Source organism: Eucalyptus grandis, chromosome 6 (assembly GCF_016545825.1).
Source record: "Eucalyptus grandis isolate ANBG69807.140 chromosome 6, ASM1654582v1, whole genome shotgun sequence".
NCBI classification, from domain to species: Eukaryota; Viridiplantae; Streptophyta; class Magnoliopsida; order Myrtales; family Myrtaceae; genus Eucalyptus; species Eucalyptus grandis.
The window spans coordinates 46,336,825-46,363,276 of record NC_052617.1 but is presented as its reverse complement, the minus strand read 5'-3'; the positions used below and the strand labels follow the sequence as shown (position 1 = coordinate 46,363,276).

At 39.5% G+C, this 26,452-nt stretch overlaps 3 protein-coding genes and 2 pseudogenes across 8 annotated transcripts in view; 2 read left to right on the top strand and 3 right to left on the bottom strand.

The window, feature by feature from the left end:
• Positions 1–541, bottom strand: part of LOC104429554 — a 3,020-nt pseudogene extending 2,479 nt beyond the window's left edge.
• LOC104450318 (probable serine/threonine-protein kinase PBL11) overlaps positions 1–19,405 on the top strand; it is a 27,543-nt gene extending 8,138 nt beyond the window's left edge. The window contains exons 1-9 of one of the 6 annotated variants that reach the window (XM_039314266.1): positions 14,283–14,391; positions 14,510–14,607; positions 14,706–14,804; positions 15,024–15,105; positions 16,350–16,687; positions 17,658–17,793; positions 17,857–18,038; positions 18,377–18,581; positions 18,714–19,405. In XM_039314266.1, the coding sequence (XP_039170200.1) occupies positions 14,548–14,607; positions 14,706–14,804; positions 15,024–15,105; positions 16,350–16,687; positions 17,658–17,793; positions 17,857–18,038; positions 18,377–18,581; positions 18,714–19,093 (1,482 nt within the window). In that variant the 5' untranslated portion in view covers positions 14,283–14,391; positions 14,510–14,547 and the 3' untranslated portion in view covers positions 19,094–19,405. Of the gene's footprint in view, positions 1–14,282; positions 14,608–14,705; positions 14,805–15,023; positions 15,106–16,349; positions 16,688–17,657; positions 17,794–17,856; positions 18,039–18,376; positions 18,582–18,713 lie in introns of those variants that run through there. The other 5 variants (XM_039314265.1, XM_039314264.1, XM_010064829.3 and 2 more) reach the window with 5 other exon arrangements.
• Positions 549–5,437, top strand: LOC120294495 (probable serine/threonine-protein kinase PIX13). Its single transcript, XM_039314614.1, has 4 exons — positions 549–610; positions 3,333–3,417; positions 4,725–4,860; positions 5,082–5,437. Exons 1-4 carry the CDS (start codon positions 549–551, stop codon positions 5,435–5,437), a joined length of 639 nt encoding a protein of 212 aa, XP_039170548.1.
• LOC104452127 lies at positions 6,623–12,903 on the bottom strand (annotated as a pseudogene).
• A 422-nt stretch (positions 19,406–19,827) lies between the features above and the next one.
• Positions 19,828–24,592, bottom strand: LOC104450319 (catalase isozyme 1). The gene is made up of 8 exons (XM_010064830.3): positions 24,360–24,592; positions 23,770–23,866; positions 22,179–22,456; positions 21,040–21,816; positions 20,668–20,757; positions 20,423–20,490; positions 20,247–20,340; positions 19,828–20,071 (listed from the first exon to the last, which is right to left on the bottom strand). Exons 1-8 carry the CDS (start codon positions 24,372–24,374, stop codon positions 20,012–20,014), a joined length of 1,479 nt encoding a protein of 492 aa, XP_010063132.3. The 5' UTR covers positions 24,375–24,592; the 3' UTR covers positions 19,828–20,011.
• Positions 24,593–26,452: the final 1,860 nt, after the last annotated feature.

Sequence of the window (26,452 nt, the reverse complement as noted above, 5' to 3'; positions counted from 1 at the left end):
AAATTAAACTCAATTTAATAACTTTAAAATTTTTAAATAGTTAGTAACAATGCTAAAAATCTTACATGACAAAAAATAAAATGTTCAAGAATTCAAATCTTTCTAGGCTCCTATTTGTCTTCCTAATTATATACTTTCATCCATTACGCTTAAGCCAAAGTCCAATTTACATATGAATGAGAGTTATAATATTTAAATAATAATAACTACATTTATCTAATAGTTAAGTATAGTGTTTTCATTTCCTTTTCTTTCTTTCCTTTTCATATGTATATTAGGTCTCGCTAAGAGCCCTAAGGTAAGCTCTAAGGTAAAGCAAGATGCGTCAGATGGGGAGCAAGAACGGAAGTTACCGGCGGCAAGTAGCAGTGGCGCGGACAAAGCTCTAGCTGCAGCGAAAGTGATAATGCCCAACCTGAAGATGTACACGCTGGCGGAGCTGAAGAGCGACCAGGAGCTTTAGCATGGACACGATCTGGGGAGGGCCGGTTTGGAGGGTGTTCGGGGTTGGGTGGACGAGAACACCCTCGTCCCGTCCCATGTCGGCAATGGCATCGGTTGCCATCAAGAAGTATAATCCTGATAGCCATCAGGCTTGTGCAAGTGGCAGGTGCATATTTACATTTATACAATTCCACTATCTCCCAAGCGGTCTATATTTTCGTTTGAGTGATTTCGAGTTTACATTTTCGTTGAAAGCACTTTATAAGGGGAAATTATCAAAAAGTCATGAACTTTTATAATTGTGTCAATCGGTCCTAAATTTTTTTTTGCTAATTCAATCCTAAACATTTTGTAATTATACCAATTTAAAGTTCATCTGCAATCAACATTGACGTGGATAATTTTTAATCATATTTTATTTTTTCAGATTTTTTAGTTTATTTTTTTTGTTTTTTTTCCTCTCTCTCCTCCTTCCTTCTTCCCAGTTAGTCATTAAATACACCTTAGTGATCGGCTAGAGGTGAATGGCGAAGCTTGCCTTGTCGGGCCGTTGGCATGGGTGAGAGAGAGAGGAGGGAGGAAAATAAAATAAATGAATAATAAATATTATTAAGAAATTATTCACATGAGCAACAACTGAATGACCGCCCTTTTGTGGACGCCGGCCGCCAAGGACTAAATTGGCCAACAAAAAGCTTAAGACCAAACCTACATAATTGTAAAGTTTATGATTTTATGTAATTTTCCCCCTTTACATGCGTAGTATGTGACAATGCTCCTCACTTTAATATAAAAATAAGTAGGAAAATTACCAAAAATTTCAAATCTATTCCAACCTTATAATTGTGATAATTCAATCCTCAATCTTTTACATTTTATCAAAGGTTAATACCTCGAAAACCCCAACCGGTATACCGTGACAAATTTATCCCAAACCATGAAAACCCCAAACTACTACACTTGTGACAAATTTACCCCGATCGACCATAAAAACTCTAAACTTGTACATTTATGATAAATTTACCCAAAACTAATTTATTCAATCACAAAAATCCTAAACCGGTAAATTTGTGACAAATATACATTCGGTAAATTGGATTAATATCACAAAAAAATCACAAAATTGTAAACCGTGACAAATGGAGTGTAAACGTGCAATTTATATACTGCTTAATTGTCACGTATCAATTAACTTAATCAAAATTTAACGAAAACTAACATAGGGTAAATTTGTCACAAGTGTACCAATTTGGGGTAAATTTGTCAAAGATATAACAGGTTTAGGGTTTTTGGTGGTCAAAAATAGTTTGGGGTAAATTTGTCACTGGGTGTACTAGTTTAGGGTTTTTCAGTATTAACCATTTTATCAATGAAATCCACTCAGCTAATTTTGATTAGAAATTGCTAACATGAATGTTGGCTGGCATGATCGGCATTGGCATAGACAATTTATAATAATTTTAATATTTTAAATTTTTTTGTAGTTATTTTTGAATTTTTTATTTTTATTTTTCTTTTAATTTTTCCTTTTTCTTTTTCCTTTCTCCTTTGCCAACCTCGGTGAGGGCTGCCCTTGTCGTGCCTCAAGTCCCTTCACCAGATTGGGCGGGGCGAGGATTACCCCTTGCTAGTTTAGAAGAGGTAGCCCGCTCACCTAGGTAAGGGCCTTGCTAGGGGTTGACAAGAGTGACCTACATGGGCATCCCTTACCTAAGGCTGGTGACCTCCATTGGCCATAGATGAGGTTTAGTGATAGTCGACAAGGGAAAAAGAAAAAAAGAAAAGAAGAGAAAATAAAAAGCAAAAAGTCAAGAAGAATAGAGAAGAAAAAAGAATAAAGAATAAATAGATATATAAATTGAAAAAAAAAAATTAAAATATTATTAAAATTGTTTCACGCTATCGTTGGTCGTTCCATGGTGGAAGCCCTGAGTGTCCATATTAGCGATTTCTGCCAAAGTTAGCCTAATGGGATTACTTGGTAAAATATGAAAATATTTAGAATTTAATCAGTACAATTAAAAAGTTTAAAACTGAATTATAAAATGTAATAAGTTTATGACTTTTTAGATAATTTTTTAAAATATGGGACATCCTAATAAACCACCAGAAGAAGCAAAGAGGACCTGGACAATGTGAAAAGTTGACTCCTCACGGTGGGAGAGTATATTACTTTTTTTTCCGAATTAAAAGGTCTTTTAATAATTACAAAGTTCTTTTTGGTTCAATTCTAGACCAAAGAATATTTCAATTATAAACAGTTTCAAATTTGATGGGCGCAATCCTGCTGCCAAAAAAAGATTAAAAAAACTCGAGTTCATATTGGCTAAAAGTAGGATCAGTTAATTACCTAAGCTTCATTGCCTATTCGCCAACCTCACTGCTTATTTACCTTGTCCTTTGAAACAAACCACACTATTTCATGCACAGTATATTATGATTTTGGGAAAATTTGAAATAAGAATCTGAAATGGGGCCATTTTCTTATAAAAAAGAGAAGAAGAAGAAGAAGAAGAAAAATTTGAGTCGATCTTATCTCAACTAAGGCATTGAAGTGGCAACTTAGTCTTAAATATCGAATCATCGGTGTGCTAATTTTTATATTAATGAGCACGTGATTGAAAGATGCATGTTAGATGCATGGGCTCGCCGTTTGGCAAAGAATTGGCTCACCGACGAGTAAGCGGGTCTTAATTGAAACGGTTGGGAGCTTTAAACCATTTTTTGAGAAAACAGCTTCATCTCGCATTTTTATATGAGATTTTTCTCTATAATGTGTATATAAACACATAATTTTTTGTATAGTAAAAAATATTAATTGCTGCACATAATTAATTGAACTTGCACTAATTCGTTCAATAACTAATTCTATATGCATGGATTAACAGGTATGTTATTTATGTTATCTTTCCACAGTCGGAAGTCAAGTTCTTGGGAAAGTTTTTCTCATCCGAATTTAGTAAGATTACTGGGGTATTGCTGGGAAGACAATCACTACCTACTCGTACGAGTACATCCAGAGGGAAAGCTTAGAAAATCACCTTTCCAAGTAAGATCATCCGCATGACTTTTTTTTTTTTAAGATATGTCTACCGAGATGCATTTTATAACATTTATATTTCCAAAATATTTTTTTATTTAGAAATATATATTTTTGAAAATAGAAATATATATATATATATTTCATTTTTATTCTCTAGACGAATTTTTGAGAGCATTTAAACGTGTTTGGTAATCATATAAAATTTATATTTTTAAAATAGAAAAAGAACATGAATGCATTTAGTATGACTATTAAATATTTTCATGGGGTGAATTTTCTTTTTATTTTTTAATAATTTTCTGATAATTCTCTAATTTTTTGAATTTTTTCTTCTCCTTTTTTTATCCATTTTCTTCCTCCTCTAGTCGGCGACCTCACGATACCTCACCTAGCCACTAGTGAGGCTCTAGCAAGGATGCTGGACCTGGGCAATGACTGACAACTTGAGGATGGAAAAAGAAAAGAAAAAAATAACTTATCTTAAAAATTGTTCTAAAAATAAAGAAGTTACTTTTTTTTCTTTCTATTTCTTATTTCTATTCTAAATATATTCTCGATCACCGATATGTTTTGAGAATTGAGAATAGAAGTTAGCTTACATTACCAAATGGCTTTTATTCTTATATTGTTTTAAGGAACAAAAGAAGAGAAAATTTAAGAAATAGAAACTTTACCAAATATGCGCTCTCTCTCTCTCTTTTTCACTTGAATATCAGACAGCAAAAGGAAAATGCTTAGGAAAACAAAAATATGAAAGAAAAGATTGTTCACTGCAGAGGGAGCTGAACCTCTTCCGTGGGACGTGCGGTCTTAAAATTGCAATCGGAGCTGCCCGGCTTCATTTCTTGCATACATCCGAGAATAACGCCATCTACGGGCTGTTCAAATCTTCCAATATACTACTGGATGCTAGTAAATTTTTCTTACCTACTTGATTATTTTTGTTTGCTTCTTCGCGAAAACTTATTTTAAGAACACCTGTATAAATATAGCCCATGGCACCTAATAAACAAAAAAAAAAAAAAAAGGCTCAAATTTCATTTTAAAACATCTCAATTTCCGTTGATATCGCGTTGGTATATTTGATGCATTGAATACTATAGAATTTGTGGAAGAGTATTTAGATCATGTGGTCCCTGTGAATGGGATTTTGCCTGTTACTATTGGATGATACACAATTCTTGGGAATTAATTTAAAACTTTGTTCACTTTTTCTCGTTTGTGAAATTGGCCCTAGGACTACAATGCCAAGCTCTCAGATTTTGGGCTAGCAAAGCTAGGACCGGCACGCGAGGACTCTCGAGTGACAAAGCTAGAAGAAGAAGAAGTGATCGAAAGATATGTTTACGCCGCTCCTGAGTACATTGCCACTGGTAAGACAATGATCCCATCTATCTTCTCCCACGGGCAATGTTGGATCGGTGACAAACTACATTTTTAGAAGATTAAGGAGATTACTCGGCATGTGTTTTGCAAAATGATCTTTCTACAATATCCGTTCAAATCTCCCACTCATATGCTTCCTTATCTTTAGCAAAGATTTCTTGTGACCTTAGAAAATGCGTGACAGAATGACAATGGCTCAATTTGACAGGACATTTGTATGTGAAGAGTGATGTATATGGCTTTGGAGTGATTCTACTAGAAATGTTGACGGGTTTACAAGCACTTACCTGCTCCAGCAGCCAGCAGAATCTAGTTGAATGGGCGAGGCCATGGCTCCACGACAAGAGGAAGCTGAGGACGATAATGGATCCGAGACTAGAAGCTCGATACCCTATGAAAGCTGCAACTCAGACAGCTGAGCTCACCCTCAAATGCCTGGAGAGCTATCATGAAGCGAGGCCCTCGATGGATGAAGTGCTGGCAACATTAGAACATATCGACACCATTAGGGAGAAGAAGAAGGAGGCCAAGGCAAGCACATCAAGTGGGCCTCCTTTTCACTAGCATCACCATAGGCACCATTGATCACCAATTCACCCCAATCACAGTGCTGATAGTCCTCGTGGATCTGGAAGTTGATACTTCCCAGCCCTGATGTCGGCAACTCGTTGAGATGGAGATTTAACTTATAAATATTTTGCAAGTAGGAAGTCAGCAATTGTAAAGGCTAGTCTCTTGTCAAATATTTGTCAAGGATCGCAGTGCAGGAGAAGTTGGCTCTTCACGGCCAAATTTGTGTATACATTAGTCTAGACTGGGGCTTCAAACGTGATCAGAAGTTTCACCAAAGATGCATTCGAATTATTTGCGAGATTGATTTATCGAAGATCTTCTGATCTTATAAGATCAGGGACAATAATATTACATTTTCGGCCTAGTAAAGATTAGTAGAAGGATGACAAAGGAAGAAACTTGAACAAAGAAAAGGAAATCCATATATGGTGATCATGCTCAGTCGCCTTCCCCCGCTAATTTGCCTTTTTATGAAGCAGAGATCCGGAAGATAGTCCTAAGGTGCCGTCCTCTATGAGCTAACGCATGCATTGTTAAATGTAATAAAACTCGATTTACTCTCTTGTTTGTGTTGAGGACATTTCCTAAATTGATTTTGAAGATTGACCAAACTTATCCAAAATAAAGACTTTGACTATTTTTCAGGTGGAAAGTTTGATGGAATGTGATCAGATGTTATCAATTAGAACTAGAATTGTGGCTTAATTATTTCCTTCATTATGTGTTCTGTCAAACGGCTAGAAATGAGTCAACTACTCGTGCAATGACTAGTGGCGATTGGTTGGATTAATTGCCTTATATATAAGGAGTTCCAAAAAAAATTATCTCTTGAAGATTTGGATTTCTTGGAACAATGAGGCGAAAACATACTTTTAACTTGAAAAAAAAAAAACGTACTTTTAACTTGAAGCACTTCAATGAAAACCCAAATTGCTATATGGGCATAAAAATTATGGGAAGCATCAACCTCAGTGATCCTGAAGCGATTAGATCTTTTTGACGAGCTCAGCACATGCAATTGGCATTTAGTAAATCAGGAATTTCATGTTGCCAGAAAGTTTGTATGACAGGGCAAGTTTGATATACCACAACAAAAAATAGCATTGGAACAGAGTTTATAGCTCGGACATCGTTTTGTGCTTGCTCCATCCCAAAACATCCAGCTTTGTATTGTCCTTAATTGCTCGGTCGCACATTGAGCCGAGATGCTAATTTCTGACTCAGAGATTTGTCGGCCTGTTGCAATTGCAAGTAATCTCAAATGAGTTCATTATCACATCTGCATGGATGTACACACACACACACACACACACACACACACACACACACACATATATCACAAAGCAAGCAACAACCGAATCCCCATTTCTGCATGTTGAATATTATATTTTTCACTTCAACCCATGCCATCAGGACTAGACAACGCTGTCTCACCTGAGACCAGTATGAAATCCAGATGCTGCGGATCTCATGAGTCACACGTGGGTCAGACAAAGCATCGATCCATCGGCAGATGAACTTCTCTTACATGAGACCATCACACCATTATCAGGAAATGCACGACTGAAGGATACCTGTCAGGCGTCCATGGTCGGTATCTCTCCGGGCTGCTTCAAGTTGTTCTCTTTTCTCAGTGATAGTCTGTGTGACCAACAAAAATTAACAAAATCCAAACACATACATCGGTCATACCACTCACCGCAATTCAATTGATTATTTACAGGACAAGCTGAGTCTATCCCATCGATACACGAAAGCACCTCAAGCAATCAATCTCTATTCAAGTAAAATAGGATTATGAAACATACCTTTTCACGCTTTCAGTCAGCATAGCAGGTGGAATGGATATCTCCCTGCATGACGAACGGGATCATACCTTGAAAGAAAATAGTTTTATCTGCAAAGGGAAATTAAGCATTTGCTCAACAGATAATCCATCATTTTACATAATAACAGACAGGAATTTCCTACATGTGTAAACAAGTGTGCATGTTTCAGACACAAAGGGCATTTGCAAGATAAAAAAAGAAATCCTCCGCTAACAAGGAGAGAGGACATTCGCACTGCCACTTTGGGATCTGTAATGGACACGTCAGATTGCATCACTACGCCTTCATACTTCAAGGAAAGCGTGATGCCTTAGTTACGTCGACAAAAAAATCCACAAGAGACGCGACCCAGAGTATCGCTGCGGTAGGATTCAAAGAAAATTCTTACCTCTTCATCCCTATGCATGAAATTCATGAAACCTTCGTGGTGATTATTGTGATAAGCACATTTAAGAGCATTAGGGGAGTTGAAGATAATTTGGTCCAAGGCGCCTGCCTGAGTATCAGAATGAGAACATACGAGTTTGAAGCAGCCAATCATCTAAGCAGTAGACGCCGGGAACCACAATTGAAGGGCAAAATGCAAGATGTTCATTCTCAGCAAAGAAGTTATCAATGTTCCTATTCAAGACCAAGCGGCGAACTGGCATTAGGGGCAATATGTCTTCGGGCCAGGTCTTAGTCATATCAAGTGGGTCAGAGTCGAATTTGTCTTCATGATCAGGATCGACAATCTGAATGAAAAGTTCCCACTCAGGATAGTTTCCGGCAGCAATGGAATCATAAAGATCCCGAGTTGTATGGCTGTGATTGAATCCACCAACTCTAATTGCCTCTTCCTCCAGCAAGCTCTTGACCCTGCAAAGTTGGTTTCCAGTGGAACTTCACATGATGCGCTTTTCTAGCCTCGTTGATAAAAGTGTAGGTGTAACTCCAGAGCCCTCCGTGTGCCTGCAATCTTGTGCAATACCAATGTCATCAAAGAGGAAGGTGAACATGCGAAAGCTCTCGGGATGGTGGGAGAAAAAGTCAAGATCCTGCAGTTCTCCTGGACGTGGGATTTGGGGTCTGGTTCAAGTGCACGAAAAATATCTGGAAATTTCATCCCATCGTTGATAAAGAAGACGGGGAATTGTTTCACGAGATCAAAGGTACCCTGTAGTAACGGAAAAGGTAAGATCACACAGTGTCGCGACTCAATTTTTTTTCGGGATGAACCACCTAAGGTTTGGTAATGATTGTTAGCTAGTTTTAACTGCATCTCCTCCATACCACCAAGCGACCGTTTAAATTCTTAACATGCAAATGATTTTCAATCGGAGTCGCCACTAATCTATTTTTTGGTGGGTCGATTAGAAACCCAAATAAAGTAACGGAGATTTACTTTATTCTTACGAACCAGAGATTTTGTGAGTTCGGGGAGGCTGGCCACGTTAGATTTCTAACGCCCTTTCGATACCTTTATCTTTTATTTTGAAAAAATTGTTTGGCAAACAACTTGAATTGATTTTAATTCCTTAACATGTGAGGTGACCTGCAGTATGCAAACCACCAATTTAACACTCAAGAAAGCAAATGAATGAATTGCAGACTTACCTCATAGCAACGAAAGCATTCGCGTTGTTAGTTTAAATTCACATCAGCAAAGTCTAAATATGATTTCTAATTAACACGCAATTTTGTTTTGTTTTCACTTAATTAATGAAAATCATGCAATATGCAATGCATGCCACTAATTTAACATGAAATGATATGACATGGCAACATGACCTACGCAATATGACATAAATAAGCATGTAGTCTATCCTGAAGCATGAGATGGATTTATTCTAAAAATAATTTTTTTGTATTTTCCATGAGATTCGAAATTAAAGAAATGCAACACTTAAATATGCACTAAATTAATCTAATGACCTAATTCTAATGACGGGCAATTTCTAATTAAATGCATCTTAACAAAAATCACGAATGACGTGCATTGTATGAAACTAATTCTATATGACGTGCACATGATTTTTATTTTCCTATTCTAAACATGCAAGATAACCCTAAAACGAGGAATATTCTAAAACGAACCTAATCTAACTCAGTTTTTTTCTTTTCTTTTTACGGAGCAATCAAAATAAGACATCAAGAACAGAACGGCAACAAATCAGGCAATATATCATCCATGTCCATTTTGGAAATAAATTGACGACCGTATCTCGTGCATGAGATCGGATTGCCACTTCAAATAAAATCGCGAATCGTATCTCGAGCGTGAGATCGGATTGGCGATTTTCCGTGCGATTGCAAGTCGATTTAGCGTGAAATCGGACTGCACAATCATATGCACGTTGCGAAATTAGGAAAATTCCTAATTCATGAGGAATCGAGAGATCTTTTGGATATGGCAATATCAATCAAACATTCAAAGAAAGATTGCAATATTACGAATTAAGCAGCGAGATATATGAAAATCAAATTGATCGAGAGTCTTACCTAATTCAAGGATATTCTCTCCAAATTCGGACCAAGCATAGTTGGATCGGGATTGCAACCGGCTCCTTGACGGTGAAACACGACGGATGGTGGCGCAGCGGCGGCACGGGAGATTCACACGGCCGGCACAGCTTCGATGAGCTTGCAAAAATGGAAACTTCGAAAGTCGACTTGGCTCGTGGCTGCTTGAATCCGGAACGTTGTATGATGTAATGGTGGTGTTCCTTTGACAACGAATCTCCCGCTGTCGGTGGAGATCGGGGTTGGACAAAGACGCTCGCGGATGATTTGTAGGTGCGGCAGAGCGGGTGGCCTCTTTTCAGTCAAAGTCAATGGATCTTCTTCATGCAGCAAGTGGAATTGTCTTCATGCAGCATATGGATTATTCAACGTGAGTGCTTTCGGCAAAAGAACCATGCCTGGAATCGCTAGAACTTAACGGTGAGCGAGCTCGTGGCATATCGGGTCAACGGCTTAGTCGTTGAGGTTGGGGCTCGCGGTGAATTCTACAAAAGAAAAGTCGAGCGATGATGGATGATTCACGGTGATATCCGGCTGAGGAGGGACTACTTCTCAAGCGGTGGTTGCGGCAGCTCGCTAAATTGGACTGAAATCGTCGCAATGAACCGCTCAACAAATCTGGGAAAATCAATGGAGCGGGCTGGATTTGCGCCAGGTGGTGTCTGCGATCAATGGATGTCGTGGATCGTGTGTGGCAATGCATTAAACATATAATAACCACGTCAGGAAAGTGAAGCCACGAGAAACCAGAAAACTCTTCTTCTCTTTTTTTAGGTGTTCACATGGGTATGATATGTGTCCCTTGTACGTGACTATAGAGAAAGAAAAGTGGAATTTTTATTGAGAATTGAAACTCCCTTGATAGCTTGATGATCCCCTCGGTTTACGCCTGAAGTTGGTCTCAAGCGCAGCAGCTTTGTCGATGAGGAACCGCCGAAGGATGATGTCACGTATGGACCGATGGTGGGACTCTCAAAGCTGCTTATGAAGCCCTCGCCGCCGGTAATTCTCGGCTAGGGGAAGGAGCAACTCACTCGGTGGACTTCGATGGAGGTGGTGACCACGCACAAGCATGGGCCGACGGTGAGGGGGATGCTCGATGTTCACCGAGATAGTCTCACAGCGAACCTGCAAAATAAAGAACGATTTTGTTATGAAGGCACCAAACCGGTCTCAGCCGACAACGGCGGTGATGTCATGGCTCACGGCACGGTAGAAAAACTCAATGCTGCTTATTCGAGAACCCGCGAAACAGAAAGAGATTCGCTGTGAAAGGGAAGAGCTTGGCCAAGAGGGGGCCGTCGCGGTGTGGGGGTACAACGTGGATGTCCGGCGAACAACTATGGCTAGTGGATCTCTGGAGGCGTGATGGAGCGATCTCGGAATTGGGACCCAAAGAGCAGAAATAACTTCGGTTTCTATTCTCTATTGATCCTCCAATCTATCTATTCTCTCAACGTGTGGCCGTATGTTCAATGTGTGTGGCCCCAAAACTTCGTGGTTGTTGATCAAGGCTTGACCGAAGTGAACGCTGTTGCTCTATCATCGGGAGGATCACTGAAAGCTGGTCGTTGTCAATGCAAATGACGATCGGCAGCAAGATCGGTGTCAAGGTGCGGCCACGAACTCAGCAAAGTCACGGCCGTGAAGAGCTTCCCGGAGCTCCCTCTCCGCTCCGATTCTCACGTGTTTTCTCTCTCGTATGAAGAATGCCCCCCACTGTGGCCGTATGTATCAATATGTGCGCCTCGCTTTTTGTCTATTGTGAGCTTGCTTTTATAGCGTCCGACTCTGCACTTCAAAACAGGAAATATGAATATACTAAAGAAAACCACCTACCGACTTCCTTCTTTTGTGAGGTTTTATTCTTTTTTCTTTCCCTTGTATGCATTGCGGATCCATGTGTCCTCATTGAAGAATATTTTTTAAACATTTCTTCCCACGAGCTAACTTTTCTTGCCTTTTTCTAATGTCTTTGTCCGCAAGTTTACATTCACGCGATCAGCAAGAAATCCTTTTCCCATTAGATCGTCCATTTTATTATTTTTAATAACTCACCAAAGATTGATCGAACATCGCCAAACTTCCTTGATTGTAATCGAATTTTTCCAGATTCCGAATCTCACAAAATGAGCTCGCATTATCTCCTCGAAAATACTGGAAAATCCACCCCGTCAATTCTCTATAACAGCTCGGGCTAATTTGCTCTCTCCGTGGGCTTAATCCAACTCATTAAATTAAAGTTCAAAACTACCAATTCAAACATATTTGTCACCAGCCCAATGTAAATGCAAATTAAAATAAATGTACCTAAAGCTATATGCTATGCGATTAACTATTTTTTAGGGATAAAATTAATCCTAATTTTTTAATACGATAAATGACTAATAGGTTGCCATTTAGTGTCAACACACACAGCAAAGTGCAGCAAAACAAATGTATGCAATGTGGACAAGAGAACTGCGATATGCATCGGTTGAGTTTAGGCCACCTGTGAAAGGATTCATCACAGGGAGCATCATACTCGTGCTCGTCCATGCTGCACATTCATGTCTCCCTTACCTCTCTTGTATAGAACTTCACATCAGAACCCCGAGGGTCCCTCAGGGTTTCAGGGCCACCTTTCGTGGATGAGGATGGAGAAACGGACATTCACAGGTGTTTGAACTCCTGGTGCCTGAAGGAAATCGGCACGAGTAAGGTGAGAAATGTCATGAGTGACCTCAAAGAATCCCTTTGCACTGGCTCCCCTGGCATGGACAACACTCCGGAATTTTCTCCCTATCAAAGTTGGCAAGTTTCTCCACAAGGTGATAATCGTCAAGAAGAATTGGACCTGTGACGTAGATGATGGTTTGCCCTAAGCATATTCCACGTTTAGCATTACTCTAAAATTAGGTTCTATTGCGTCTTGATGAATTTGGATAGTTTTCTCTGCATATTTTTAACTCCAATATGCCTTGACTCAGAGTAGTTCACCGAGTAATTTCTTCCTATGCACATGCTAATGGCTACACACCAACAGCAGAATGATGTATAAGGATGAAAAGCCAGAAAACTCCAATATGCCTTGACTCGGAATGAAAGCCAACGACTAGCCGGAGGTGAGGTGACCTCACTGGCCATGGGCGAGGCTCAACCTTGCCAGAATCAGCGAGGTCGACCTAGTCGCCCTTGCCTCTAGCTAGTGGTCAGCGATTGGCTAGAGGAAGAAGAAGAAGGAAAGAAAAAAGAAGAAGAAAGGAACAAAATAAAGGAAAGAAAAGAATTAATAAATAATTTTAAAAACATATTATTAAAAATTGTCCATATTAATGCTTATTGAGCTAACATCTATGTTAATAATTTCTAACCAAAATTGATCAGATGAACTAAATTGGTACAAATACAAAATGTTTAAGATTTAATTAGAAAAAAAGTTTATGACTGAATTGACACAATTACAATAATTTTCGGACTTTTTTATAATCCTCCCCAATTGGCAAAAAAAAAAAGGAATTTTATGATAAAAATGCCCTTGACCATGGCGTGAAATATGGCATATGACATGCACATAATCATCGTGAAGATTTGTGCTGTTGGTGAGCTGGGACCAATCAAGATTAAGTCATCAACTTCCCTTTATTTGCACACAAAAAAAAAAAAACCGGGTTGTTGATATGAGTAGACACACGATTGAAGCATCAAATATTATCAAGCACATGACCCACCGTTGATGACCACATGGTATTGGTATTGGTGCACATCGAGGATTTGTCACCGATTGTTGTTGATATAGGATAATGTATGATTAATAACAATTGATAAGGATGTCGATTAAGCAAGAATGGCAAGTTATCAAGGTGTCAGGAGAAAGATAAACATATAAGGGGCATCAAGCTATAGGTACAAATTTGAAGTTTTTGAAAAACGAAGTGATTAAGGTCCAGAAACAATAAGCACCCATTTTTAAAGAAACGACAATATGAAGATAAGATCATGGCCTCGTGAGAATCTAGGCACAGGATTTTTTGAATATAGAGGAACATGGGTACAATTGCTAAAAACTGCTGAGGAACAAATATGGCATATGCACTATAGATATCATCGCTCGTCTAATAGAAGCCTCTTGTATAAATCAAACAAATTTACTTTACTTGCACTTTACTTTTATTTTCTCAATTTGTGTTGTCGATTAAATCCTGGCTTGTTTCTTAGTTGTAGTTTTCAAATATGCACTGTCAATTAAATTATGGCGTATATCTTTATCCTTAGTGTTATGTCATAATATCTTTATGTTTTCAAGTTTTATTGATGATTAAATTCCAGCGCAGTAAGTTATTAATTTTCTTAGTCACTTGTAATGTTTCCTGTCTGGTGCAAAACCTGTCTCAATTATTTTCGGTTAACGATATTTCTTCCGTGGAGAAATTTCCACGAAACACCCGTACCTTTTTTCCCCCTTCCGAAAACACCCTTACTTCGACTACAAAAGCTTCAGAATGAGAGGACATGAATGATGCCCGGCCTGTAAGGAGTGACAAATTTCGGCCCAGGTTGACTGAGTCCGCTTCCGCAGTTTCTTCGAAAAAGCACACTTCCTTTCTTTTTCCTTTTAATTGTCTATTCCAACAAGTAAGTTTCCATCCCTCTTGATGCATCAGAATCAGAACGCGTACCTCGCAAATCTGGAAACTCACATATATCTGCCACACCTTCGTTGCTGTGGATCCTAAATTCCCGTCAGTTTCAGAATTGATCCAGATAGATTTTTGCCGATCCTTCTCGAGAATGGTGTTCAACTGGCACTCTCCGTCCAGCACTGATTCCGACACCGAGAGTGTAGCGAATGTGAGTACTTCGTTTTTGTGAGCACGAGCTGACTGAGGTGGACCTTTTTATTTAGTAAAAACTCCGATGGAATTAATGATATTTCTATCGGGATCCAGACAGGTTCTTGTCCATTCTTCCCAGGAACGGTGCTCTTCGCGCCTTTCTCTCAGGCCAGAACTGATTCAGACACCAGGAGTGGAGGGATGGGAGAGAAGGTGAGGAGTTCTTTTTTGTGAGCGTTGGTCTTTTCTAGTAAAGAATCGATGGAAACAATGATATTTCTATTGGGGACGATGTGGTTCGAGATCATGTGGGGATTGTTCCATGCTTTCTGGATTCGGCCAATCATTTGTTCCAGTCGCAAAAGTAGGCTTGATCTCCCTGTCAGCATCTTATTTCTTGGTTGATAAAGATGGGAAATGCCTATTCGGCAGGCAGAAAAGCGGAAACGGAAATTGGGCCTAAATTCTGACCAACTTGGAAGGAAAGCTATGACAGGACCGCCGGCGTCTCAAAGTAAGGGCCTTCTTTCTTCTGTGGATATTCAATTTTTGTAATTGGTATAAGAGAAATTCATTATCTCAAAGCGCTAGTCAAATACTTCTTCCACCCCTATTGATTGCGTTTGATCGTTTAAATTTCTAACCAAATTAGGATTTGATAAAATATGATATATAATTAAGATATTTTGTTATATCATATTTATTGTATGGTAAATTATAGTAATAACACCAAATAATTTCATATAATATGATGTCAATTGTTTGGTATTTATGATATATCAAAGTGCAAATGAATATAAATCTCTCATAATTTACTGTCAAATCTAGTAATAAAAAATAAAATATTATTCACGCTAATGTCTGTTACATGTCAATGATTTCCAATTAAAATTGATTGAATGGATTAAATTAACTTAATTGAAAAATATAGGACTGATAATATAATATGTTTATAATGTTTTTGGTAATTTGACGGAGATGGAAGCAGAAAAGTCAAGACCTTGTGGTTGCTGGCACCGAGCCGATTTTGTTTCTCTTTCTTTAGCTTCTCGGCGGCTGCTTCTTTTTTCCTCGAACCTCACAACCCTCTCCAGCTACCATTCACCCACCGAAATAAGAAAGGGAGAACCGCTTCATGTCAAAACAGACATATATGGAGAGGGAGAGAGTTTGTGGAAGCGTTTGCTTAATCGTTGTTGTTGTCGTTGAAAAATATAGGACTGATAATATAATATGTTTATAATATCCAAGTGAGAACTCTTGAGTTCAAGTCTTTTTAGTCCGACTACTAGATTTTGTGTATGTATGTTTTCAGTTTTCATGAAGTAGTTTGCTCTCTTAATCTGAACAACAATCGTGTTGGGGACCTAAATCTATGCATACATTTTCGAAAGGCAAAATCTTAGTAATAAATAGAGTTATTGATGTGTGCTCATTGCAAGAAACGAATTTGGTAATCGGCTGTCGATTTTGATTTGAAGAAGTTATAATTCTGCTCTTTGAACATGTGACCACAAACTTTACTACTGGAATTTATTTTGCTTTGAAATTGCTTGGGATTAGTTTTGGTTAGTAGTTGGAATGCATTATCCCTTTCTTTTTAATGGAAATGAATAAAAAAATACGCGTCAGAGAGAGTATTAAAAATTTTAAATAATAAACCATACTTTCATCTACTATTTATTATCGTTACTTTCCGATAGATGTAAGCTAAGTTCACATTTCACCTCTTTTTTTTTTTTTTTGGTAATTTTATAGAAGCTCTTGCTAAGAACCCAAAGGTAAAGCGAGATGCGTTGGTGGGAAGCAAGAACAAGAAGGCGGCGGCAAGTGGCAGTGGCAAGGATGAACCTCCAGCCACGGCGAAAGTCGGGGAGGTGATAACGCCCTACCTGAAAATGTACACGCTGGCGGAGCTGAAGAGCACGACCCGGAACTTCAGGCCGGACACGATGCTCGGGGAGGACAGGTTCGGAAGGGTGTTCAAGGGCTGGGTGGACGAGAGGACGCTCGCCCCGTCCGAGGTCGGCAGCGGCATCCCGGTGGCCGTCAAGAAGTCCAATCTCAACGGCGATCAGGGCTTGCGCCAATGGCAGGTGCGTACTTAACATTCATACTAAAATTCCATCCTCTCCCGCTCGATCCATACGACACAATGCTTCTCACTCGAATTGAAAATAAAGCACATGCTAATCAGCGATGAGAATTAGCCAAAGACGACCTGGACAATTTGCAACAGTTGACCCCTCCTTCAGTAAGAGGGGGAGAGGACATACTAAAGATTTTTTCTTTTTTTCCGGATTGAAAAGGTCATTTCGAAATGAGTGATTTCCTTTTAACTAATTGTGAAGTTCTTTTTCTTTGTGTCCAATTCTTGACCAAAGAATATTTCAATTATAAATTGTTTCCGCTTCGGAGGGCGCCGGAAACCCGACTCCCAGACTCGAGAGTTCATATTGACTAGAGTAAGGATTAATAATTACTTGTGCTCTGTTGCCTTCTGACCAACCTCCTGCTAATTTACCCTGTCCTTTTGAAACAAACCACACCATTTAAGTTTTCAAATAAAAATCTGAAATGAGACCATTTTTTTTTTAAAGTAATGAGATGAATTATACCTCAAATAAAACCTTAAGGTGGCAAGTTTGGTTGCAAGTTTGGTTAGACCCTAACTTACTGGTTGGCCAAATTTTCAATACCAATGAGCTCATGTATTTGCAAGAGAGATGCATATAGATGCATGGGCTCGCCCTTTGACAAAGATCTACCCAACTGGTAAGCTCCGGTCTTATATGTGACTAAGTTGAGACTTTCATGACCTTATTTAACACAAGATTTATGATGAATCATTTTTCTGAGAAAACAGTCCCGTTATAGACCATACTCCGAAATTTTCCCTATGATTTAGGCCTATAAAGACATACTTTCTAGTATAGTAAAAAGCACAAATTGCTGCACATAATTTATTGAACTCACACTAGCTTGTGCAAAAGATGGCGAAAATTTTCGACACAATTTTATGTGCGTTGGTTAACAATAAATTATATTTTTGTTATCTTTCCACAGTCGGAAGTCAAGTTCTTGGGGAAAGTTTCTCATCCAAATTTGGTGAGATTACTGGGGTATTGCTGGGAAGACGATCACTACCTACTCGTGTACGAGTACATGAAGAGGGGAAGCCTAGAAAATCACCTTTTCAAAAGTAAGATCATTTGCATTACCGGCTTTTTTTTTTGCTAAGCATCACCTTTTTTTTTTCACTCGGATATCAGACAGCAAAAGGAAAAAAAAAATGCTCATGGTAATTCAGGGAAAGCTGGACCACTTCCGTGGGACGTGAGGCTTAAAATAGCCATCGGAGCTGCCCGTGGGCTTGAATTCTTGCGTACACCCGAGAATAACGTCATCTACCGGGATTTTAAATCTTCCAATATATTATTGGATGAGGTAAATTTTTCTATCTACTTGATTATTTTCATTTGTTTTTTCCAGCTATTGAGAACTTATTTTTAAGGATACCATATAAATGTTGCCCACATCGCCTCAAACTATACAAAGCTCAAATTTCACTTTAAAGCATCTCAATTTTGGTTGGTATTGTCTTGGTACATTTGATGCACCGGATACTTTAGATTTATGCGGAGGAGTCTTTAGATCACGTGGTCCATGTGAATGGAATTTACTTGATAAATGCCTGTGATTATTAGATGATACCCGGATGTAGAACTACCATTCTTGGGGATTAATTGAGAAACTTCGTTCACTTTCTCTCGTTGTGGCACCAGGACTACAATGCCAAGCTCTCGGATTTCGGGCTAGCAAAACAGGGACCAGTGGGTGGGAACTCTTATGTGACCACGCGAGCGATCGAGATGGATGGCTATGCGGCTCCTGAGTACTCTGCCACCAGTAAGACAGAGATCCTGTCCGCGGGCGATTTTGGATCGGTGACAACAATGCTCTTTAGAAGATTACGAGATTACTTGGCAGGTGTTCTGCGAAATGATCTTATTGCTGTGCTGTTCATAGAGATCTCCCTCTCATATGCTTCTTCATCTTTAGCGAAGATTTCATGTGATTGTTAAAAATGCATGTCAGAATGATAAAGGCTCAATTTGACAGAACATCTGTATGTGAAGAACAATGTATACCGTTTCGGGGTGATTCTCCTAGAAATGTTGACGGGTTTACAAGCGCTCGACAATACCCGCCCCAGCGGCCAGCAGAATCTGGTGGAATGGGCAAGGCCGTTGCTCCACAACAAGAGGAAGCTGAGGAAGATAATGGATCCGAGATTAGAAGGACGATACCCTCTGGAAGCTGCAACTCAGGCAGCTGGGCTCACCCTCAAATGCCTGGAGGATGAGCCTAAAGCGAGGCCCTCGATGGATAAAGTGTTGGCGACATTAGAACATATCAACACCATTTGGGAGAAGAAGGAGACCAAGGCTGGCGCATCGAGTCCACCTTCTTCTCACCAGCATCATCACAACCACCATTGATTACCAATTCATCACAATCATAGTGCCGACAGTCCTCGTGGATCTGAAAGTCAATACTCCCCATCCGCGGTGTCGAGGACTTATTGAGATGGAAATTTCAACTTATTTAGTAAGATATGCAACTCAGGCGGTAGAAATTTGCAAGTAGAATGTCAGCAACTCTAAAGGCGGTTCTCTTGTTAAATTTTTGTCACGGATCGCAGTGCAGGTGGGGTTGGCTCTTCACGGCCAAATTTGTGTGTACAGTTGTCTAGACTGGAGTTCCACACATGATCAAACGTTTCAACAGAGATGCATTCGAATTATTTGTGAGATTGATTTATCGATCTTCTGGTCTCTCAGGCACCTTCCAAGTTAATTTGCCCTTTTATGAAGCAGAGATCCGAAGATAGTCCTAACGTGCCGTCCTCCATGAGCTAATGCCTGCATTGCTAAATGTAACAGAACTCGATTTACTCGTGTTTGCAGGAACGATGAGTTGGTAGTGTCACTCAAGCACAATCCACCGTCAAAAGAATGGAGGCAAATTAAACTCTTAATTCTAACTTCTCGTCCCACATAGCAGAAGGCGCAGTAAACAGCATACTTTCACTGATGTGCTTGAGAGCAGTGAGGAGGTTGAATTTACCACCCGTAATCAAATGCATGATGATATTACCGGCAATACGATCTGCTCACTTAATATTTTATGTAGATGAGACTTCAGGAGAAAGTGATAACCAACCACAGAGGAGTAAGATCAGCACATGCAATTGGCATTTGGCATTTATTAAATCAGGAATATCATGTTGCCAGAGAGTTTGTATGACAGGGCAAGTTCAATATACCACAACAAAAAATAAGCATTGGAACAGAGTTTATAGGTCGGACATCCTTTTGTGCTTGATCCATCCCAGAACATCCAGCTTTGTCTGGTCCTTAAATGCTTGGTCGCACATTGAGCCGAGATGCTAATTTCTGACCCAGAGATTTGTCGGCCTGTTACAATTGCAAGTAATCTCAAATGAGTTCATTATCACATCTGCATGTGTGTGTGTGTGTGTATCTCACAAAGCAAGCAACAACCGAATCCCCCATTTCTGCATGTTAAATATTACATTTTTCACTTTAACCCGCTCCATCAGGCTAGACAAGAAGTAAACAGCTATCTCACCTGAGACCAGTATGAAATCCAGACGCTGCGGATCTCATGAGTCACGCGTGGGTCAGACAAAGCATCGACCCATCGGCAGATGAACCGCTCTTGCCTGAAAAAAGAAGATAGAGACAAAGGATTGAGAAACATGAGACCATCAAACCATTATCAGGATATGCACAACTGAAGGATACCTGTCAGGTGTCCATGATCGGTATCTCTCTCCAGGCTGCTTGAAGTTGTTCTCTTTCTCAATGATGGTCTGTTTGGAGCAACAAAAGTTAACAAAATCCAAACACACATACATCTAGTCACACAACTAACTGCAATTCAATTGATTATCTACTGGACAAGCTGAGTCTATCCCATCAATATCACCATGAAAGCACCTCAAGACAACCAATTTCTGTTCAAGTAAAAGAGATCCTAGGAAACAAACCTTTTCACGCTTTCCAGTCAGCATAGCAGTTGGAATGGGATATCTCTCTGCATGACGAACAGGATCGTACCTTGATGGAAAATAGTTTATCTGCAAAAGGGAAAATAAGCATTTGCTCAACAGATAATCTTCTTACATAATAGCAGACAGGTATTTCCTACATATGTAAACACACATACATCTAGTCACACAACAAAAGGAGAGAGGACATTTGCACTGCCACTTTGGGATCAATAATTGACATGTCAGATTGCATCACAATGCCTTCATATGTCAAGGAAAGCGTGATGTTAACTTAGTTACACCAACCAAAAATCCACCAGAGTTGCTGCCCAGAGTATTGCTGCGGCAGGATTCAAAGAAGATTCTTACCTCTTCATCCCTATGCATGAAATTCATGAAACCTTCATGGTGATTGTTGTGATGAGCACATTTAGGAGCATTGGGGGGGAGTTGAAGATAATTTGGTCCAAGACGGTGCCTCTGAGTATCAGAATACGAGAAGATACGAGTTTGGAGCAGCTTATCATCTGAGTAGTAGACCCCAGGAACCACAATTGAAGGGCAAAATGCAAGCTGTTCATTCTCAGCAAAGAAGTTATCAATGTTCCTATTCAAGACCAAGCGGCCAACTGGCATTAGGGGCAATATATCTTCGGGCCAGGTCTTAGTCACATCAAGTGGGTCAAAGTCAAATTTGTCTTCATGATCAGGATCGATGATCTGAATGAAAAGTTTCCATTCAGGATAGTTTCCAGCAGCAATGGAATCATAAAGATCCTGAGTCGCATGGCTGTGATTGGATCCCCCAACTCTAATTGCCTCTTCCTCTAGCAAGTTCTTGACCCCGCAAGTTGGTTTCCAGTGAAACTTCACATAATGCACTTTTCCGGCCTTGTTGATCAAGGTGTAGGTGTTAACTCCAGAGCCCTCCATGTGCCTGTAATCTTGGGGAATACCAATATCATCAAAGAGGAAGGTGAACATGTGCAAGCTCTCGGGATGGTGGGAGAAAAAGTCAACGATCCTCCAGTTCTCCTGGATGTGGGATTTGGGGTTTGGTTTAAGTGCATGAACCATATCCGGGAATTTCATCCCATCACGGACAAAGAAGACAGGGAAATTGTTTCCCACCAGATCAAAGTTACCCTGCAGTAACAGAAAAGGCAAGATCACAAAACAAATATATGCAATGTGTACAAGAGACCTGCCATCTCCCCAATTCAAGTGTCAAAGTGGATTCAATACCATAGCAGCAATTATTAATATGATGTCTCTTAGTAGATAGGTACTAATCGAAAAATGAGCCAAGTATATTCTATTGAAATTTATAGATGCAACCATGCTTCAGCAGAATGGGATATGAAAAGCAGTTAGCTCTTACTGACCACACATCTATAGCACATGCATTGATTGAGCCTAGGCTCCCCGTGAAAGGGTCTATCACAGTGAGCATCAAACTTGTACTCTTCCAAACTGCAGACTTCTATCTGTTGCCAAAATTCCCTTACCTCTCTTGTGTAGAACTTCACAGCAAAACCTCGAGGGTCCCTCAGGGTTTCAGGGCTGCCCCTTTCGTGGATGACAGTGGAGAAACGGACAATCACGGGTGTTTGAACTCCTGGTGCCCGAAGGAAATCAGCACAGGTAAGCTGGGAAATGTCATGAGTGACCTCAAAGAATCCCTTTGCACTGGCTCCTCTGGCATGCACCACACGCTCTGGAATCCTCTCCCTATCAAAGTTGGCAAGTTTCTCCACAAGGTGATAATCCTCAAGAAGAATTGGACCTGTGATGTAGATGTCAATTTTCCGTAAACATGTTACCATGTTAAGCATTACTCTAAAGTTAGGTTCTATTGTGGCTTAATTAATTTGTATAATTTTTCAACATACTTATAACTCCAATATGCCTTGACTGAAAGTAGTTCACCAAGCAATTTCTTCTTATACACATGCTAATGGCTACCACCAACAGCAGAATGATGTGCGAGGATGAAGAGGCGGATACACTAGTCAAAATTAACTTATCATTCTTCTCACTTTCAAAAACTATTTAGTTACCAAAGAATAAGACCTGTGCTCCGCTCTCTAAGTAACAGTGTATTGCTAGGAAGCTGAACTTATATGCACAAGCTAGTCTTCGATTTCCACTTCTTTATTAGAGAATGATGTATGAATGTGAGGATGGCATTAGGGATAATATTTAGATTTGTACTACAACATTGGACGAAACCATTTTTAGCAAAACAATCTAACTAGTTCATCAACACACTTCTCTTGCAATAACAAAATATCGCAGATTTTCTTTCATGTTTCCTCGCCAAACGGTAGACCTGTCAAAATGGGTTATAGACCAATTTCTTAACCCATATTTGATGGGTTGAGTTGTTATATGGGTTAGTTATATTCAATAAATGGGTTTAGACCCAACTCTATAGGTCATAAATAAGTTTAATATAGATGCTAAATGGGTTCACGACTTATTTAAACCCAACTAGCCTCCATGACTTTCTCTTCACTCTCTTCATCTCATGTTCGCTCGCTTGCTCCATGCTTTCACCTTAACTTGGGTATGAATTTTCCTCAATTGGATTAGATATAGAAGCATTTTAGCAATATGGGTCAAGATCGGATATAGGTTCTTAGATTTGTATTGCATAATGAGTCAAAACGGGTTAAATTAATCGATTTAGTTTTGACTATTTTCGACTCAACCCACATTTTTCTTTTTTGGTTAAAGACTCACCCGTTTGATAGGTCTACCTGACACTATAAGTATGAAGAATCCAAGTATTACATAAATGAAGGACTCTGCTAATGCGCAAACTTATAAGAGGAAAAGAAAAACAATGAAGACAAACAACCAACTAGCATAAGAGGCCAGATATCAACATCAACTCTAGAGAGTTTCCTTTCTTCTAAAAACAAGGGATGCGAACGTGCACGAAAGACACAGAATTGGGTAGAGAGAGTGCTACAATCAAAGAAGGGTGTCCTTTCTGTCCAATGGCTGAACTTATATGAATCTCTATCAATGACTAGAAATTCATGTCCTTGGCCAAGAAAGAGAAAAGAAAAGACAAGGACATCGGATGTATACCTCTGCTTCCAACAGTCAACGAAGAGTTATTGTTCCAGACAGGAGCACCAGAGTTCGTAGTCCAGAAAGAAGTGTTGAAAGCACTGGATGGACGGTACTGCAAAGCACAATCGTCATAATTAGCAAGTGAAACCAATGTTTAACATCACAAGCAGCAAATCAGGAGCCCGTACGCGAGCATACAGCATGAATTCTAACTCTCTTCGAATTTTAGCGGGAGAATAACGATGAACAGACCGCAGAACAATAATTCAACCTCTCCAAAAAATTCTAATCCGAAAGCAAGAGCTCCACAAAATAAGTTTTCAGAAAAAAAGAAAGAAGCAGAAAAAGGAGTCTCTTCGCCACCCCGAATCACCAAACTCAACTCAAAGCGAAACACGACCAAAAACGAGGCACGAGAAAGAGAAGTCCGAAGGCGCGAAAATCATTGGAACAGTACGGTGGCGAAGACGACGACGAAACGAATCAAGAAATGGGCACAAGCAGCACCAAAGCGAGACGCGAACGAGCGCAAAAGTTGACAAATTCAAAGCAACCCGCATCAAGCTCAAGCAACCGAAGCACAAAAACTGGTAGGTAGTCAGAACCTTGTGCGGATCCATGGCGGGAGGCGACCACGAGCTCAACGAGAATGAACACAGAGAGAGAGAGAGAGAGAGAGAGAAGCACGAGGCGGATGGGCGAGGTTGGACTACTGAGGTATTATAAATATGGAGGAGATGGAGATGGAGAGTGTGTGGCAATTAAAGGAGCTGCGGTTTCCTTCAGGCGTTTGGCAGATTTCGGGAAGCGTGGCTCGTGGCTCGCATTTCGATTCCCTCCATATCTCTTTTGGACAGTTTTCAAGCAGAAGCAGCTAACAGCTACCTCGTCCCTTTCTCCTCCTCCCCTCCCTCTCTTTCTCGCGTCTTTTTTTGTTTTTTTTTTTAAATAGATAAAAAAAATGCCCTTTTTCCTTGCAAATATGGTAATGCGCGACATATTATTATTTTTATCTGTCCCCATAAATAATGGCTCGGATAAGTTTTTTTTCTCCTCCAGAATGTATACCTACCCGGGCTTATCGCTTGACGTGGCTCCCGAGCTTTTCATAAATTTTTAGGACAAGAACCGACGAGCACGCGGAACGTAAGAAACGTGTAATTAGCGAAAACCAGACCTTGAAAGAAAATATCTCATTGGACCAAAAAATAAAAATATTATTTATATCATATTTTTAAAATCGGACTTCACAATAGAAAGATTGTGTTTAAGTATTTCATTTGTTTTGTTTTCAAGTGTTTAGAAGTTCATTTAACAAGATGTAAAATATTCATGGTTTATATTAAGTATTTTGAAACGCCTCGCTTTACTGGTAGGAGGGAAAAGGGTCAACTCCCCCCATGTTCCTAGTCCGACAGAAGAGATCGGAGATCAATTTGTATTCCAAACATGCCGGGTTGTTATAACAAAGGTTTCTTTTTTAGGAATTAAAAAATAAGTTATAAAAATCCTAAACTTTATTTAATATAATAAATTTATTCTGAATTTTTTCAATTTGTGAAACATACAAAAAAATGTTATCAAAAATAACTTTATTTAATATATAACCCATCTACCCAACTGTGCGGTAGAAGACCATTTTCATCTTTCAATTCTTAAATTTTTTTCTCTGTCTTTATTTTTTCTGTTTTTCTTTTTCTTTTCTTTTATTTCTCTTCTTTCTTCTTCCATCGATGACGAAAGGAAGCCGGCTTAGGCCACCATGGCCGGCAGAGAAAAGAGAGGAGAAGAAAAAATAAAAGAAGAAATTACAGTTTAATTTGGAATAAATGTGCCACATGATTATAAATTTAAGATTTTTATATCAAAAAAGTTCGGAGTAAATTTATTACATTAAATAAAATTTAAATTTTTTATGATATTTTTCTAAAACAAATAAAATTTCTAAACATAAATTTATCGGTCGCATCGGATTAAGACAGGGCACTGGTGAATTCTAGATTTCTCGACATCGAATTGTAGTTTTGTCCTGGGATTTCATAAAAGAATTGCGCTCTCGTCGATAAAAATAAAATTAAGTAATAATTTATTTATTTAAAAAAAAAAATGGAGGGGCGACGTGTTTTCGTCTTGCCCGGGAGATTAGGTCATGTCATGGTGACACGATTGAAAATGAGTTTTTCGAGAAATGGAGTAAAAAAAAGGGGGGAAATTATTGAGGACGGAATGCATTTCGATTTTCCTTATCCGAGGGGGGTTGTACCTTCGGCGGTTAGCGAGAGCCCATTGGTTACCACTCAAAACCGGGGGAATCGACGCAAACCATTCAATCTCGTTCGTGTGAACGTGCAATTCCTTCCAGATTCTTCTCTGCTTTGCTTTCAGATTTTGACCCGAAGGAGGTGCCCGCTTGGCCCACGGCGTTCTTCAAGAGCCGTTTCGATCGGGTTGGGTCTAGGACTTCCTTACTTGGTGCTCGAAAATGGAGGGGAACGTTGGATCCCCGGACATACGGTTGCGATGGAGTCGGCTTGTGATAAGGTCGAGTCGTTGCTTAAAACTATTCACGGGAGCCTATGTGGAAACTTTGATGCTTCGAATGTGTGCTTAATGACCTGACTTGTGATGACATTCCATCTCCGGACATACGGTTGGTAAAAATAGGTGGTCTGCTTGACCCTTCAAACAAATATATATA